Source organism: Trichomycterus rosablanca, chromosome 9 (assembly GCF_030014385.1).
Source record: "Trichomycterus rosablanca isolate fTriRos1 chromosome 9, fTriRos1.hap1, whole genome shotgun sequence".
NCBI lineage: Eukaryota > Metazoa > Chordata > Actinopteri > Siluriformes > Trichomycteridae > Trichomycterus > Trichomycterus rosablanca.
The window spans coordinates 16,663,172-16,682,704 of record NC_085996.1 but is presented as its reverse complement, the minus strand read 5'-3'; the positions used below and the strand labels follow the sequence as shown (position 1 = coordinate 16,682,704).

Below are 19,533 nucleotides of genomic sequence, written 5' to 3'. Positions count from 1 at the left end.
TCCCCTCCCTTCGAAAACTGGGCCTTATGGCAGTTTTCCAACAGGATAACGACCCCAAACACAACCTCCAAGATGACAACTGCCTTGCTGAGGAAGCTGAAGGTAAAGGTGATGGACTAAACCCAATTGAGCACCTGTGGCGCATCCTCAAGTGGAAGGTGGAGGAGTTCAAGGTGTCTAACATCCACCAGCTCCGTGATGTCATCATGGAGGAGTGGAAGAGGATTCCAGTAGCAACCTGTGCAGCTCTGGTGAATTCCATGCCCAGGAGGGTTAAGGTAGTGCTGGATAATAATGGTGGTCACACAAAATATTGACACTTTGGGCACAATTTGGACATGTTCACTGTGGGGTGTACTCACTTATGTTGCCAGCCATTTAGACATTAATGGCTGTGTGTTGAGTTATTTTCAGAAGACAGTAAATCTACACTGCTATACAAGTTGTACACTGACTACTCTAAGTTATATCCAAGTTTCATGTCTATAGTGTTGTCCCATGAAAAGATATAATGAAATATTTGCAGAAATGTGAGGGGTGTACTCACTTTTGTGATACACTGTATATATATATATATATATATATATATATAAATATATATATATAAATAAATTTTTATCGCGTGACAGCCCTAACATTCATCGCGATTAAAGAACCAAATTAATCGCAATTAATCGCAAACTAATAACTAAGCACAATTTGAACAGTTACAGCACATTTTTATTGCAAGAACAAGTTTACCAATAAAAACATTCATAAAATGATACAATTATTAAATCTAATATATTTTTCGAAAGCCAGCCAATGCCTATATTGAGTTGTTAACAGGTACCCATCTTTCAGCCAGTTATTTAAAATGAGTCTGTTCACATTATCTGACAAAAGTGAGGATCTTTTCCTGTTCATAACCCTGCCACTGAAAACAGGCACTCATAATATGAACCCTTTCTAGATGCAACACCAGTGGCGTAACTAGGAGCTCATGGGCCCAAGTGTAAAAAAATGTTGGGCCCCCTCAACAAATTGCTGAGTATTTTTAATGCACAGTTTTAGTTATTTTAATTTTACTTAACGAAAATAATTTAATATAATAATAACGACCTGGCCAATGGGGGGGGGGGGGGGCAGTGAGGTGAGCGGTTGAGCTCATGTCGTGGAGGGCCCCCCCCCTCCAAGCCTGCCCTCCCCACCCCCCCGTAGATACGCCCCTGTGCAACAGTAACACGTCCTGTCGACCCACATCGTTAACTATGTTAAAGCATCTACAGTCCATTGTGATCCATTTAACAGCAGTGTTTGTAATGTTCCGTGTAAAGTTCATGCGCTTCCATCCAAATTCATCTGAGCTCATTTAGCCTGTAACGTGTATCCGTGCACTCAGACGCCCGACGAGACACATGCATGCTCTGACCAAAGATGATATTGAAGCGTCAATTAATAACTGTAATTTTGTCTAGAGATGATTTCTCAGGCTTTTTAAAAATGATCATTTAAAATACCCGATATTTCGCAATATGTAGCAGCAGCTCGAGAAATTTGTAACTCATGACACCTGTTGTGCCCATGTTATCGCTACAGTATAAACACAATGTTGCTGTGTTAAAGCAGCGCAATTTACCACAGAGACACATATTTACGTGGCACAAACACAGCCCAATAAAAATTGTTTGATTAAAAATTTTAATCTCTAAAAAAAAATATATATATATATATATATATATATATACTGTATATATATATATATATACATATATATATATATATATATATATATATATATATATATATATATATATATTATTATTATAATTATTATTATTTATTATTATTTTTTTTTCAGGGAGATGTTGTTGAACTGGTGAGGGCCAATGGAAAAACAGAGGTTACTGTGATTGAAGGTGTGAATAAAATTTTTTACACACTGGATGAAGGATTGATTGAGTTTGGAACAGCCATTGATGATAAAGATTATCAAAGGTACCAAAATTTTAAAGAATTCTTTATGAGGTATTAATTGTTTAATGTTGGGCTACATTTATTTAATATGAGTTTTTAATGACTGAGGATAGTACTTCAAACACTTTTATGGACATGTTATCAAAGTTATCAAAGATCCCTTCTAAATCTCACAAACACCTTAAATAATACTTTTACATGGTCTTATCATATATAGCATTAGGGCATATTAGCATTAGGGTATATTTTTTACCCTTTTATTATTTACAAATTGTATATTGCTTTTCCAAATTATATACTGTGCAGCATATGTTTTGTGACTATAAATTGGTGGGAATGTCAGTGTAATTAAATTGACTAGATTTAAAACGTCTCTTTGGTTTCCTAACCAAACTGTACATGGACATAGGAATGGTGACCATTTCTATTTGACAGAATCTCAAGCATGTACAGTCAAGACGGAAAGTCTGCACAACCCTTTCACCTTCTCCACGTTTTATTACGTTACAGACTCATTCTATAATAGAGTTAATTTTTTGCCTCAAACATCTACACATAATCGCCAATAATTATGAAGTGAAAACAGGGTTTAAAAAGATGCAATTATATTTTACTGACAAAAATAGTTTATTTAGGGGTTAATGCACCTTTTGCAGGAACTCAGTCTATTATAGAATGAGTCTGTAATGTAATAAAACGTGAAAGGGGTGTGCAGACTTTCCGGCTTGACTGTACATTTACTCAGGAATTTTCCTGGTCTTGTATGCTTATGTAAATGTATGTGTTTGTTCTGATACCTACTGTGTTTATGAATGTGTGCATGTTTATAGAGCCACAGCTTTTTTGGAAACCCTTGAAATGTGTGCTGAAACAGAAGCTATGTGGAAGACTCTAAGCAAGCTATCCCTGGAAGCACAGCAGCTACTCATTGCTGAAAGGTGAGCCATTCCTTTACAATAAATGTTCTTTTTACATGATACATAAATTTTTTATGGCAACAGCTTTTTATTTCCAACAAGCTGACTTGTCAGACTAAATGGAAAAAGAGAATGAAAACAAACATTGTATTTGGTTAGTCAATGCAATATGTTCAGCTGCAGATAAAATACTAAAATGGTATATCAACTTCATATATATATATATATATATATATAAAAGTTGAGGCACCCCATGAAAACCCCATGTCTTTTTGAACATATTTAAACATATGAACATTTGAGCTTCATTTGAACAATACTGAGAGATGAAGCTTATATAACTAAACAAAAAAATGTTAAAAATTACTTTTAAAGCCCAAGAGCTGACCACAAGATGCGTAAAGAAGTCTCCAATAATCCTACAATGTAAACACGGGACCTACAGGTAGCTCTTGCCACAGTTGATAGCAAGGTACATGCATCTACCATCAGAAAGAGACTGCACAAGTTTGATTTTCATGGGAGGTCTGCAAGGAGGAAACCCTTGCTGTAAAAAAAAAAAACATCAGGGCAAGACTAAAGTTTGCCAAAGAACACCTAGATGTCATGGTTTGGGGCTGCTTTGCAGCAGCAGGGCCTGGCAAGCTCTTCATTATAGAATCCATGATGAATTCTTCACTGTGTTTGAGGAAAATGTAAGACCATCTGTCCAAAAACTAAAGCTGAAGCGGAGGTGGACCATGGAGCATGACAACAACCCAAAACATTCCAGGAAATCCACCAAGGAATGGATCAAATGAAAGAAATAGAGAGTTCTGGAATGACCAAGTCAAAGCCTGGATCTTAATCCTATTGAGATGCTGTGGGGTGATTTGAAACGAGCTGTGCATGCAAGAAACCCCTCAAACCTCACAGAGCTGAAGAAATTCTGCATGGAAGAGTGGGAAAAACTTTCTCCCAGTCGATGTCAGAGACTGGTAGATGGTTATAAAAAGGGTCTAATTGAGGTAATTTCAGCCAAAGGGGGAAATACCAGCTATTAGGGCATAGGGTGTCCTAACTTTTTCCTCACAATAACTTGAGTTTAAAAGTATTTTTTTCTCTCAATACTGTTCAAATGAAGCTCAAATGTCCGTATGTTTAAATATGTTCAAAAAGACAAAGGTTTTCATGTGGTGTCTTAACTTTTTCACATGACTGTATATATACATACAGTATTTAGTATATGTTAAGAATGGAGCAGTGTTGAAAACTAAACTTGAGGGTGTCAGCAATATACTGGGGTGACTTATTTATTGCCACTTAAAAGATGTATCACATACCATATCATATACTACATCAGTGCTTTACAACAGTGTTTGATATAACAGTCATAAAGGATTTTGTAAGAAATGACTAACTATTACCAGTTATAAAGGGGCGATGTCATATGTTGATGTCATATGCAATTAGTTATTGCTATTTTTTCTCCTTTACAGGTGCTTTGCAGCTTTGGGATGTGTTTCCAAGGCACGCTTTTTGAACAAGACCAATAAAGTTGCTGATTTGATATTAAAAGAATATGTATGTAAAGTTTTTCATTGAATTTTCCATGTCTTTGTTTGCTTAATTTATTAGCGTATTAATTATGAAAGAATTGTAAAGTTCCCAAAATTCTGATTAAAACATTTAAGAAAAGCAATTAGAAAATTACAAATAGAAATTAAATATTAAAATTTTGCAACATGTTCATATAAAACAATGCTTCGGCTACTAACTGCTATTAGTGTTTCTTCTTTAAGTGTTTTTATTGTTCTCTGACTACTAAAATTGTAGGGTAGTGATAGCACAGAGAACTACCAAGTTAGAGCACACTTAGCAGTGCTGGATAAGAACTACAAACTCGCTGAAGTGTATTTCATGAAACAGGTAATTTTGTTGCTTATCTTTTATTAAACTGGAGAATGTAGAGTAGTTGGTAAAGAGATTTGTTTAAATATTGTAGCAATTATAATATTGGGTAAAACTGTTACCTGCAGAATGAGATCAATGACGTAATGGAAATGTACCAGGAGCTGCAAATGTGGGATGACTGCATTGCATTGGCAGAGGCCAAGGTAAGTATTTCTTATCAGTCTTTACTGCTCTTTGCTGAACAAAAGCTAGTTTAGTATTTCGGCTTGTACTATTTCTTACTGTTGTAGTGTTAAAAACACTGAATGTGTTCTACTTTTGTTTCATTTAGGTTTCACAATTGTTGTGTAAAATGTTATTCAAAGAGTCATCACATGTTTTTTTGCCATGACAGTGATGAGAATATTGTTAAACCACTTTTTAACTATTTGGTGTAGTTTTTTTTTCTTCACGAAAAATTGCAGGATTCGTGCCCATAGTTACATTTTAGACTGCAATGCATCCAAAGCTTTTTACAAGATATGGGCACAAGTTTTGATCACTGACTTGCACATTTTAAAAATGCAATGCTTCTTACTTTTAGTTTGATTTTTATTTCATTGCAGACAGTATGAACCCAATACATTTCGGGTTTTGTTTAGTCGACTCGATTTAATTTGTTAATATACGTATTTATTGTTAGTTTTGGATTGATGTTTTTGGAGTTTTTTGGAGTGACTTTGTGAAAGGTGCTGTATAATAAAAAAAATACTGTGTATTGTAACCCTAGTTTTTGGTCTGCTAGTTATAAAGAATACCACTTAAGTTTACTGTGTTTTTCAGGGTCATCCAAAATTGGACAGTCTTCGATGCAGCTACTATGCCTGGCTGATTGAGACTTATCAATACGAGAAAGCAGGAGAAATAAAAGAGAATGAGGGTGACTGTGTGGAGGCGGCTAAGCTTTATCTGAAGGCTGGGCTTCCAGGCAAGGCAGCATGGCTAGCTATCAGCAGAGACAAGTTGCTGTGCAGCAGTGAGATTATTGCTTGCATTACCTCAGCCCTTATTAAAGGGGAGTTCTATGAAACAGTGAGTTTTCTAAGAAAGGAATACACTTTTGGTTTAATGCAGTAAAAGAATAATGTAATAGATCCATCCACAGGAACCTACATGAAGTTAAAGGGTTTGATGCAGCATTACTGCAATGTGAATCTATCTGTTCTCACTTGTAAAAATGATAGCTTGCATAATTTAACACTAATGTTTAATGTGCTACTTATCTACAATGGATATAAAAAGTCAACACATTCCTGTTAAAATACCAGGTTTTTGTGTTGTAAACAGTTAGACCAAGATAAATAATTTCAGATTTATTTTCCCCATAAATTTGACCTATTATCTGTGCAATTCAAAAAGAAAAACAAACTAAAATTGTTTAGAGGTAAAAAAAAAATAAAAAATTAAAAGTTAAGTTGCATATACTGTAAGTGCGTACAAACTTATAATCTGAGTTGTTGCTTTGTTGAGATTATTAACCAATCACATTCAAACTCACGTTAAACAGTCGTCAGTACACACCTGCCATCAGTTAAAGCGACTTTAATTAACTCCGTTAACAGTTCAGCTGTTCCCGTGCAACATTTACTTAATTGCATCTTATAGCAAAAGCTGTGATCCGCTAAGAGCTTACAAGACATTAAAAAGATTGCATTTTTTAAATGTAGTAGTCATGAGAAGGGTAAGTGGATAAACTACGCCAGAACAGTGACAGTCTGGGCTATGGGGTAGGGTGGAAAGCCTTTCCTACAAAGAAAATCACCTAAGCCTGGTTACATTTTGCAGAAACCTACGTCAAGCCATGGGTATGTTTGGTGCAAAAACAATACTGCTCATCACCCAGAAAAAACATCACACCTTGGTAGAGGAAATTATAAATATCAGTCAATTGTGGCACAAATCTTTTAGGCTTTTGCTAAAACGCTGAAAATTGAGAGGAATTTTACCTGTTAGCACAACAGCTACCAAAGGCATACTTCCACATTAACAAAATAATTCACCCGTAGAAGATTAAAGTTTGGAATGGCCCAGCCAAAGCCCAGACCTGAATCCAGTTAAAAATCTGTGGAGTGACAGGGAAGAGTGGGCATTGCCAAATAGACTTCTACCCAAAAAGACAGAATGCTGTCATAAAATAAAAAGGTGCCTCAACAGTTTTAGTTTAACCCTTCTGTTGTGTTTGTTTCGGCTAACACTCATAGTTGAGTTTTGACCGGGATCATTTTATTCCATTATAAATTCACAATAATACATATATTATCACCTTATGTTGTATTAGATCTTTTTTTATCAACTTCAGCTCTTGTGAGTATTACAAGTTTTGAACTTGTATGTGCTGTGTATGTCCTGCAAGCCTCATTTGCCTGAGCTCATACCACTCGTTTTTTAGGGAAAAAAACATTATATACATATTACTTTGACTATAACAAATACTAATGAAACCTATTGTTCTATTTGCCACAGACTACTTCACTGAAATGATTACCAAAGTCATTTTTTTGAAAACAGTTACATTTTCTAAACTGTGGCACAAAATAACTTTTGTGTTCCCGGTCAAAACTGACCGATATGATTTATTTCTTGAAAACAAAAGTCCAAATGTACACAGGGAAAACTTGTTTTCACATCACATGCTGCTCATATCTTCATACCATCTTTAAATGGTTTGTTTGGCCTACACTGCTTGAATGAGCACCGTCCTTTAAAACCGACTAATCGCTCATAAACAATGATGTCAGGACCTGGTTTGTAAACGAGCAGGCGCTCCGCCCACTTCTGCCAAACTTCCCTGATTGGTGCCAGCTTGTCATGTTGGCGACGGGCTGCTTTTGTGTGGCGGTCATCAAAGCGAATCACACGTGACAGGATATGGAAGGTCTGCAAAGACATTGTAGCACGAAAAATTGCCTGACCAGTGTCCGCATCCCATAAGCTGAATGCAGATTCGTTAAGGGATCTGTAGACACCACACAAAATCAACACACCCACGTAGGCTTCAAAATTCACGGTCTACCTCCTTCCAGGCATCTCTATAAACCCTTCTCCCCTCCATGTTTGTCATGTTCATGACAATGGTTACAATGGAGTCCATGAGGAAAAGTGGAAAACAGGAGTTGATGTCATCTACTTGGGATATGGCATATCGTGCTGGCTCTGGGGTCATCCTGATGACATTTTCACTTGGAAGCCGACCTTCTCTCAGGTGAGGATGACATCCAGGAAAAAAATTACATTTTTGGACCAAAAGGAGGATTTCAGATTTATTTTATGTGTTCACATACCATGTGTGAACAAAGTCATGGAACCTCATGACAAACAGATGAAATTTACTGCACTTTTTAAAGAGGAAACTTGTAAATCAGTCAGATTTGACCGGAACACAACAGAAGGGTTAAGGGTGTGCAAATTTATGATTTATGCAACCACATTATTTTTATTATTTTTAAACACATAAACACCCCCCCCCCCCCCCCAACTCCCCCAAAATTTCAGTTTGTTTTTCAATTTAATTGTGCATATTATATGCCATATTAAAGGTGGAAAAAGTTTTGAAATGTTCATATTGGTCTGATTTTTTACATCACAAAAACCTGGCATTGTAACCAGTGTGTAGACTTTTTATATCCACTGTAGTTAGACTTGATACTGTCCAACTAGCCACACAATTACTCAATGTACAGACTTAAAGATTACTAGTACATGTACCTAAAATATACTTCTAAAAATTGTGGTTTCAGGCAGGTGACCTTTTTGAGAAATTAAAAAATAACCATCGTGCCCTAGATTGTTACAGAAAGGGAAATTCCTTCAAAAAAGGTAAGACAATTATTCAACCACTTTTGGTTTTATATTCCTCCATTCCAAATTTTTACAATTTATTTACAAACATAATGTATTTTCACTTTGTATTTAAAGGTGGGAAGGGTATTGTCACTGTACTATATAAGCACATGTTGATGCAAATACCACAGGTCGATACATAATAATACCAGGGAAGTTATGTAACACACCAGTCATTTAGACAAACATATGCGCCAAATTCAAATGGGACCTTTCAGGGCCTTATCTGATATTTGGCATTTTCAGAATCCAGGCTGTGGGTGCTATTTATTTTTTCTCTGTACATAAATCTTGCTCACATATTAATTATTTTTTATAGATAAGAAACTTGGTAAATAAACTTTAACATCAGGCAATAATAATATTCAACCCCAAATCAGAAAAAGTTGGGACAGTATGGAAAATGCAAATAAAATAAAAACACAGTGTTCCTTTCATTTACTTTGACTTTTATTTGATTGCAAACAGGATGAACCTGAAATATTTCATGTTTTGTCACTATATTTCATTTGTTAATAAACATCCATTCCTGCATTTTAGGTCTGCAACACATTCCAAAAAAAGTTGGGACGGGGCCAATTTAGGGCTAATAATGAGGTGAAAAAACTAAATAAAGATGCGATTCCAAACAGGTGATGTCAACAGGCGAATGTAATCATAGTCTGGTACAAAAGCAGTGCCAAAGTGTGGTGACCCTTAAGGGTGGTGAAAAGGAATGGTAACATTACAAAGTGGTAAATGCTTTACTGTTCGAACTTTTTTTGGAATGTGTCGCAGGCCTGAAATGCAGCAATGTATATTTATTAATAAGTGAAATTAAGTTGACCAGACAAAACATGAAATACTGTATCTCAGGTTCATACTGTCTGCATTTAAATAAATGTCAAAGTACATGTAAGAAACTGAGTTTTTTTTTTCCATGCTGTCCCAACTTTTTCTGATTGCAGGTTGTATCATACAGATACAAATCAGCATGCACTTTTTATTGAACATGTCTTCAATGTATCCATCAGTTTCTGAGGTAGAACATGTACAGTCAAGCCAAAAAATCTGCACACCCTTTTCACCTTCTCCACATTTTAGTAAATTACAGACTTATTCTATAATCCATTAAGTTCATTTTATTGTCATAAAATTCTACAAAAAATAGCCCACAATGACAAAGTGAAAGCAGGTTTTTAGACATTTGTATGTAAAATATCATATATCCACAAATGTGCACACCCTTTGATATGACACCCAAAAGTGAGCTGAGGTGCATTTTGTTTTCACTGATACTGCTTGAGATGTTTCTCCAATTTAATTGGAGTCCACATGTGGTAAATTCAATTGATTCAATATAAGGTTCCACAGTTGACAGTGCACATCAGAGCAAACTTCAAGCCATGGGGTCAAAGGAATTATCTGCAGATCTCAGAAAGAGGATTGTGTCAAGGCATAGATCTGGAAAAGATTACAGAAAAATTACTGCAGCTTTTTACTAAATGGAAGAATTACCAAAAATCTTTCTAGACCTGGTCGTCCGGTCAAACTGAGCGATCGGAAAAGACAGGCCTTTGCCAGGGAGGTCAGCAGGAACCTGAGGGTCACTCTGAGAGAGCTCCAGCGTAGCCTTTTGGAGATGGGAAAACCAACCAGAAGATCAACCATCCAGGGAGCACTCCACAAATCACACCTTTATGGTAGAGTGGCCAGACGGAAGCCACTCCTTAGTAAAAGGCACATGACAGCCCGCTTGGAGTTTGCCAAAAGGCACCTAGAGGACTCTCAAACCATGAGAATCAAGATTCTCTGGTCTGATTAAACCAAAATGGAACTTTTTGGCCTGAATACCAAGCATCACGTCTGGAGGAAACCAGGCATCGCTCATCACCTGGCTATTGCCATCCCTAGAGTGAAGCATGGCGGTGGCAGCATCATGATGTGGCCCAGCCAGAGCCCAGACCTGAATCCAATCGAACATCTGTGGAAGGAGCTGAAAATGGCTGTGTACTGACGCTCCCCATTCAACCTGTCGGAGCTTGCAAGGATATACCAAAAGAAATAGATATCACAGATATGTAACCCCTAAATAAATTATTCTTGTCAGTAAAATAAAATAGCGTCTTTTCTAAACCCTGTTGTCACTTTGTAATAAGTTTGAGGCTAAAAAAGAACTCAATCTCTTGTAGAATGAGTCTGTAACATAAAACTCACTCACTGTCCATTTTATCAGCTCCACTTATCATATACTGTAGAAGCACTCTGAAGTTCTACAATTACTGACTGTAGTCCATCTATTTCTCTACATACCTTTTTAGCCTGCTTTCACCCTTCAATGGTCAGGACCCCCACAGGACAACTACAGAGCAGGTATTATTTAGGTGGTGGATCATTGTCAGCACTGCAGTGACACTGCCATGGTGGTGGTGTGTTGTGCTGGTATGTGGATCAGACATTGCAGCGCTGCTGGAGTTTTTAAATACTGTGTCCACTCACTGTCCACTTTATTAGACACTCCTATCTAATTGGTCCACATTGTAGATGTAAAGTCAGAGACGATCGCTCAGCTATTGCTGCTGTTTGAGTTAGTCCTTTTCTAGACCTTCATCAATCATCTATTCTCAGTCCAGTAGTGACAGTGAGGTGTTTAAAAACTCTGTTAGCGCTGCTGTGTCTTATCCACTCATACCAGCACAACACACACTAACACACCACCACCATGTCAGTGTCACTGCAGTGCTGAGAATGACCCACCACCCAAATAATACCTACTCTGTAGTGGTCCTGGGACAGTCCTGACCATTGATCCCGATCCCGGGGTCCCGATTTGAGACCGGACGGGATACTCTTTCAGGACTGGGGCGGTTGCGCCCTCTGCTGGCTGGTCGGTGGCGCCTGCATGGAGACGGGAGGGGGTGTGATCCTCCGTGCACGGTGCTCTGCCACGCTGCACTCGTCAAGTGTGGGTGATAAGACGGTCGATTGGCTGTGCACTTGTCGGAGGAGGCGTGGAACGCCTTGTCAGCCCCGACCAGGAGCAGGGACCGGCATTAGTGAGAGGATGATTGATGGGATGAAATTAACATAAGTTACAAAAAAAATAAAAAATTAAAAAAAATTTTACTTTTAAACACAAGTTGTAAAATGTAATGAATTAGAATCCTGTGCACCACATCAGCTGCAATGAGTGGTATCACCATGGTGAAATCTAAAGAGCTCTCTGAGGCCTTCAGAAAGAAGGTTGTAGGTGCATATGATACATACATTCATACATCAGGGCAAGACTAAAGTTTACCAGAGAACACCTAGACAAAGATCAGGACTTCTGGAACAATGTGCTTTGGACAGATGAATCCAAAGTTGAATTATTTGTGCACAGTAACAGAAGATATGTTTGACAGAGGTGGACATGTCATGTCATGGTTTGGGGCTGCTTTGCAGCAGCAGGGCCTGGCAAGCTCTCCATAATAGAGCCAGTCTAACACATGAATATTCTTTGATCTAAACCATTCCATTGTAGCTTTGGCTGTATGTTTAGGGTCATTGTCCTGCTGGAAGGTGAACCTCCGCCCCAGTCTCAAGTCTTTTGCAGCCTCTAACAGGTTTTCCTCCAGGATTGCCCTGTATTTAGCTCCAACCATCTTCCCATTAACTCTGACCAGCTTCCCTGTCCCTGCTGAAGAAAAGCATCCCCACAGCATGATGCTGCCACCACCATGTTTTACGGTGGGGATGGTGTGTTCAGGGTGATGTGCGGTGTTAGTTTTCCACCACACATAGCGTTTTGCATTTATGCCAAAAAGTTCAACTTTGGTGTCTCATCTGACCAGAGCACCTTCTTCCACATGTTTGCTGTGCCCCCTACATGGCTTGTGGCAAACTGCAAACAGGACTTCTTATGGCTTGCTTTCAAAAATGGCTTTCTTCTTGCCACTCCATAAAGGCGAGATTTGTGGAGTACACGACTAATAGTTGTCCTGTTGACAGATTCTCCCACCTGAGCTGTGGATCTCTGCAGCTCCTCCAGAGTGACCATGGGCCTCTTGGCTGCTTCTCTAATTAGTGCTCTCCTTGCCTGGGCTGTCAGTTTAGGTGGACGGCCAAGTCTTGATAGGTTTGCAGTTGTGCCATACTCCTTCCATTTTCGGATGATGGAGTGAACAGTGCTCCGTGAGATGTTCATAGCTTGGAATATTTTTTTTTTTATAACCTAATCCTGCTTTACACTTCTCCACAACTTTATCCCTGACCTGTCTTGTGTGTTCCTTGGTTTTCATGATTATGTTTGATCACTAATGTTCTCTAACAAACCTCTGAGGCCTTCACAGAACAGCTGTAGTTATACTGAGAATAAATTACACACAGGTGGACTCTATCTACTAATTAGGTGACTTCTAAGAGCAATTGGTCACACTGGATTTTATTTAGGGGTATCAGAGTACAGGGGGCTGAATACAAATGCACGCCACACTTTCCAGATTTTTATTTATAAAAAATTTTTAAAACCATGTATCATCATGTATTGTAAGCAGTAAATAACAAAAACAAAAGTGGTTGAATATTTTTCATCCACTGTTATTCAGTGCGCATCAAATGTGTATATGCAAATTATATGAGCTAAAGATGTTAACGTAAATTGTTTTCCAATAATGCAGCTGTGGAGCTTGCACGTGTGGCTTTTCCATCAGAAGTAGTGAAGCTGGAAGAAGCCTGGGGCAACTACCTGGTCCTGAAGAAACAAATGGATGGTGCCATCAACCATTATATTGAAGCAGGGTAAATGCTCAATTCCTTTGCCAAGGAAGTGTAAAAAAATATTCAGTGTGGTCACTGTCATTTTTTTGCTTGTTGTATAATCTTAACATGGTGTGTCCAGGACTTTTGAACATGTTTCCTGGAGAAATGATGGTAAACCAAAAACCTCCAAATGTAAAGTTTTGCATCAAAATATAAAACACATAACAGAGGTTTATATCAAGTCACACATGCTTTACTGATTAAAAAACAGCGTAATATAGCAAACATGCATATAGCAAACATGCATGTATCAGAGTTTACCTCATAAAGACCCTGGGGTAGAATAGCTTTTCAGCCCCCGATGCTGCTCGTAAAAGGCAAATGAATGAGACGTTTTGGATGTTGTGAGGTGCAACCCGTGTCTGTGGACAATGGGGACCTGGGGTTTGAGGGGAGTGGTGGCTGCGGCTGCCACATCCCCAACACAGCACTTTGCTCCCGACTTTGCATAGATGAGAGGTTGAAGAGGCCCGCTCCAATCAATCAGCTGGTCAGGACATGCCCAAGGTTGTATCTCTAATGAGATCCCTAGAAGGCGCTAGCTCAGGGTCAATTGAGGACCAATACCATAAGGTCTCAAGAATATTGAGTGTATCCCTGGTGCACACACGCTGGAGTTTTACAGGTCTGTGAATCCCCTTCTTGGACTCCGAGGTGGGTGGGGAGCAAGGCTGATGAACTCTTCGTGAACCAGATATAAGTACAAAACAAAACCTGAAAGGAAAAATGATAGACCCAGTGAAAAGGAATCACAGATGCCAGAAAATTAATATCAGGGCAGATAATTGTGGAATGTCAAAAAAGCACAAGCCAAAGATTTACTGAGCTCTAAAACTTCTGAATCAGTGCAAAGGCCATCCCTCACCCCTTCCTAAATAGCAGCATGAGAGTTATCAGATGTAGAGACATGGAGGGAATGGAAAACATAAGATTACCATGGAGCTAACTCCCTCAAGACATTATTCACACTAAGCACATTATAATAAAGAGAAAGGACAAGCTGGTTAAAACCAATACATTAATCATAACTTTTAACAAGGCTACCCCTCTGGCAAAGCTAATAATTTGATTTTATTGGGTAGAAATAGAACTGTATAATGCCCAATTACATGCTTCACGTGTCAAAATATGGTTCAGGTTCAAGCAGCTTTATTGTCATTTTAACTGACCAAAGACAAGTATGGTGTTGGCTAGTGCTGAGTAAATGTCAGTGGGAAAAAAGGATATGCAGCGTATTATAACATGCAAGTAACAGTTCTATAGCAGCAGTTACATTAAAAATATTGGGCAAAAAGGCAAAATTGTGCAAAGACTGTCAGAGTTCGGGGAGCAAGACCATGTCGGCTGTGTGTGTGTGTGTGTGTGTGTGTGTGTTTGTGTGTGTGTGTTTGTGTCTGTGCGTCTGTGCATGAGAATGAGCGTGTGTGATTGTGTGTGTGTGTTTGCTTGAGTGTGAGCTTGTATTTATATGTGTGAGAGTTTGTGTGAATGAGTATGTATGTGTGTGTGTATGTATGAATTTGTGTGTGAGTGTGCATGTGTGCATGTGTACAACCCCAAATCGGAAAAAGTTGGGACAGCATGGAAAATGCAAATAATAAAAAACACAGTTTCTTACATTTACTTTGACTTTTATTTCATTGCAGTATGAACCTGAGATATTCCATGTTTTGTCTGGTCAACTTTATTTCATTTATTAACACACATCTATTCCTGCATTTCAGACCTGCAACACATTCCACAAAAGGTTGGGACAGTAAAGCATTTACCACTTTGTAATGTTGCCATTCCTTTTCACCACACTTCAAAGACGTTTTGGCTTTGATACCAAGCGAGGATACCAAGTGATTTAGTGTTTCAGGTTTTATTTTGTCCCATTCTTCCTGCAAACATGTCTTAAAATGTGCAACAGTACAGGGTCGTTGTTGACGCATTTTTCATTTCAAAATTATCCACACATTCTCTATTGGTGAAAGGTCAGGACATTAGGCAGGCCAGTCCAGTACCCGTACCCTCTTCTTCCGCAGCAATGCCTTTGTAATGTGCAGCATGTGGTTTTGCATTGTCTTGTTGAAAAATGCATGGACGTGTCTGGAAAAGATGACGTCTTGAAGGCAGCATATGTTGCTCTAAGATCTTAATGTACTTTTCTGCATTAGTGCTGCCATCACAGAAGTGTAAATGACTTTTGCCAAGGGCACTGACACAGCCCCCATACCATGACAGACCCTGGCTTTTGGACTTGTTGCTGATAACAGCCTGGATGGTCCTTTTTGTTTTTGGTCAAGAGCACATGCCTTCCATTTTTTCCACTGTGTAATGGTCCATCCTAGATGCCTCCCAGCCCAGAGAAGTTGTCAGATTCTGGACATGGTTAACATAAGGCTTCTTTTATGCACAGCAAAGTTTTAGGTTGCATTTGTGCATGTACTTCCATATTGTAGTGCTTGACAAAGGTTTGCAAAAGTAATCCCTTGACCATGTGGTTATATCACCTATTGTTGAGTGGCAGTTCTTGATGCAGTACCGTCTGAGGGATTGAAGATTACAAGCTTTCGCCCTTGGCCTTACACACCGAGATTTTTTCCGATTCCTTTAATTGTTTAATGATATTAGGGGGAGAAATGTGCAAATTCCTTCTAATCTTTCTTTGTTTTTAAACATTTCAAGAATTTTCTCACGCATTTGTTGACAAACTGGAGATCCTCTGTCCATCTTTGCTCATCAATTGCCTTTCCTGGATTCTGCTTTTGTACCAAACCATGATTACAATCAACTATTGACATCACCTGTTTGGAATCACATCATTATTTGTTTTTTTTATCTCATTACTAGCCCTTTTTTTGGAATGTGTTGCAGACCTGAAATGCACGAATAGAGGTATATTAACAAATGAAATAAAGTTTAACAGAAAAAACATGAACTATCTTAGGTTCAAACTATCTGCAATCAAATAAAAGTCAAAGTAAATGTACGGAACACTGCATTTTTATTTTATTAGCATTTTCCATACTGTCCCAACTTTTTCCGATTTGAAGTTGTATATGAGTGTGTGTGAATATGAATATTTGTGTGTATGTGAGTGTGTGTGGAAGTGCTGGAGTGTGTGAGTGAGTGTGGGGGTGTGTGAATGTGTGTATGAGTTGAGGAGTTTGATGGCATAAGGAAATAAAACATGCCATTAGCAGTGAGGGACCAAATGCTGCTGTACCTTCTTTCAGATGGCATAAGAGTGAAAAGTCTGTGTGATGGGTTTGATGAGTTTTTCACAATGCTAAGAGCTTTACAGATACAGCGTTTGTTGTAAACCTTCGCGAGAGAACCAAATGATCTTTTAAGCTGTCCTCACTATTTGCTAAAAAGTCTTGCAGTCAGGTACAGTGCAATTTTTTAAAAACCAGACAGTGATGCAGCTGCTCGGGATGCTCTTGATAGTTCCTGTGTATAATGTCGTGAGGATGGAAGGTGGTCGATAAGCCTTGGCCTTCACAAAAACTAGAGACGCTGTTGGGTTTTAAAATATGGCGGATGATTAAAAGTATTTCTCAAGTCTGTTTTTGTACTTTTTTATTTCTTTGATAAAGGTGCTCCTCTAAAGCAGTGGAAGCGGCAATTAAGGCACGGCAGTGGAAGAAAGCTCTGCATATTTTGGAGCTGCAGGAGGACAAATCTTTAGCCAAATACTACTTGAGGGTCGCCCAGCACTATGCGTCTATACACAAATTTGAGGTACGGCAGCCTAGTCTGTTCCAGCCTGACTATGTCTATCTACAAGAAAAAATTGGGACAGTATGGAAAATGCAAATAAAAATGCAGTGTTCTTTAAATTTACTTTGAATTTGATTGCAGACAGTTCTGCAATCAAAGATGTTGAACCCAAGATGTTTCATGTTTTGTCTGCTCAACTTAATTTCATTTGTTAATATACCTCCATTCCTGCATGTCAGGCCTGCAGCACATTCCAAAAAGAGTAATGAGGTAAAAAAAAGTAAATAATGATGTGATTCCCAACAGGCGATGTCAGCAGGTGATTCTAATCATGGTTTGGTACAAAAGCAGCATCCAGGAAAGGTCTTTGATGAGCAAAGATAGCCAAAAGATCTCCAGTTTGTCAACAAATGCGTGAGAATGATTGTCAGGCACTACAATACGATGTTACATGCACAAATGGAAGGTGTGTGCTCCGGACCAAAGACGAAAAGGACCATCCAGACTGTTATCAGCAACAAGTCCAAAAGCCAGGGTCTGTCATGGTATGGGGCTGTGTCAGTGCCTTTGGCAAAGGTCATTTACACTTCTTTGATGGCAGCATTAATGCAGAAAAGTACATTGAGATCAACATATGCTGCCTTCAAGACGTCATCTTTTCCACGGACGCCCATGCATTTTTTTTTAACAAGTCAATGCACATGCTGCACACATTACAAAGGCATGGCTGCGGAAGAAGAGGGTACGGGTACTGGACTGGCCTGCCTGTAGTACTGACCTGTCCCCAATAGACCATGTGTTGAATTTTGAAATGAAAAATGTGACAATGACGACCCTGTACTGCTGCACATCTTAAAACGTGTTTGCAGGAAGAATGGGACAAAATGAAACCTGAAACACTAAATCGCTTGGTATCCTCAGTGCCAAAACGTCTGTTGAATAGTGTGGTGAAAAGGCATGGCAACATTACAAAGTGGTAAATGCTTTACTGTCCCAACTTTTTGTGGAATATGTTGCAGGCCTGACATGCAGAAATAGATGTTTATTAATAAATGAAATAAAGTTGAGCAGACAAAACATGAAATATCTCAGGTTCATCCTATATGCAATGAAATAAAAGTCAAAGTAAATGTAAGAAACTCTGTGTTTTTTATTATTATTTATTATTATATGCATTTTCCATGCTGTCCCATGTGTGTGTTGTGCTGGTATGAGCTGGTATGACCTCAGTGTCACTGCTGGACTGAGAATAGTCCACCAACTAAAAACATCCAGCCAACAGCGCCCTGTGGGCAGCATCCTGTGACCACTGATGAAGGTCTAGAAGATGACCAACTCAAACAGCAGCAATAGATGAGTGATCGTCTCCGACTTTACATCTACAAGGTAAACCAACTAGGTATGAGTGTCTAATAGAGTGGACAGTGAGTGGGCACGGTATTTAAAAACTCTAGCAGGACTGCTGTGTCTGATCCACTCATACCAGCACAACACACACTAACACACCACCACCATGTCAGTGTCACTGCAGTACTGAGAATGATCCACCACCTGAATACTACCTACTATGTGGTGGTCCTGTGGGGATCCTGACCATTGAAGAACAGAGTAAAAGGAGGTTAAAAAGGTATGTAGAGAAACAGATGGACTACAGTCAGTAATTGTAGAACTGCAAAGTACTCCTATATGGTAAGTGGAGCTGATAAAATGGACAGTGAGTGTAGAAACAAGGAGGTGGTTTTAATGTTATGGCTGATCAGTTTATGTAAACTCTTTGTTGTACTTGTGTGCATAAAACATAATGTAAATGCTGCAGAAGTTATCTAAACTTTTTTCTGTGTCTGTAGGTAGCAGAAAATCTTTTTGTTAAAGGAGGCCATATACAAGACGCCATTGACATGTACACTGAGGCGGGGAAATGGGAACAAGCGCACAAGGCAAAGGCTGTTCTGAAGAATTTTTACACTGAATTTTAAATAGACCATTATTTAGTTTTTAATGCAGGCACCTACAAATTTAAAGTGCCTTTGAATTCAAACCTATCAGTTTAAAATAAGTAATCTTTTGTTTTTATGTATATTCATTGTTTGAAAAGATGGAAACTGACATCTTCAGGTGTATTTTAGTTATGTTTGGTCTGTAAATAATTAATAGAATTTATACATATTACATTCCAATTACATTACTGTATATGAAATGTAATGCTGCCTTTCTTTCAAACTCATATTTATCCTAGCTTGCTATAAAGTGCATGACGCAAAAAGAAGTATCATCGCTTTACATCAGTAGAGCAAAGGAGCTAGAGAAGAGAGGAAAGTACAAAGAGGCTGAAAGGTACACAAAGAAATGATCATGCAGCGTTTTATTTTTTTTATACAAAATTACTAATCCGCACAAGTTG

General features: G+C 38.4%; 1 protein-coding gene across 5 annotated transcripts in view; it reads left to right on the top strand.

Moving 5' to 3' along the window:
* ift172 (intraflagellar transport 172) overlaps positions 1-19,533 on the top strand; it is a 193,178-nt gene that overhangs the window by 108,358 nt on the left and 65,287 nt on the right. For all 5 annotated transcript variants that reach the window (XR_010013706.1, XR_010013707.1, XM_063001980.1 and 2 more), the window contains exons 17-27: positions 1,841-1,977; positions 2,787-2,894; positions 4,352-4,436; positions 4,689-4,781; positions 4,892-4,969; positions 5,589-5,837; positions 8,543-8,621; positions 13,283-13,403; positions 17,009-17,153; positions 18,980-19,069; positions 19,369-19,466. Coding sequence is in view for 3 of the 5 variants with exons in the window: in XM_063001980.1 (XP_062858050.1) it covers positions 1,841-1,977; positions 2,787-2,894; positions 4,352-4,436; positions 4,689-4,781; positions 4,892-4,969; positions 5,589-5,837; positions 8,543-8,621; positions 13,283-13,403; positions 17,009-17,153; positions 18,980-19,069; positions 19,369-19,466 (1,283 nt within the window). In the remaining 2 variants the exon portion in view is untranslated. The remainder of the gene's footprint in view (positions 1-1,840; positions 1,978-2,786; positions 2,895-4,351; positions 4,437-4,688; positions 4,782-4,891; positions 4,970-5,588; positions 5,838-8,542; positions 8,622-13,282; positions 13,404-17,008; positions 17,154-18,979; positions 19,070-19,368; positions 19,467-19,533) is intronic.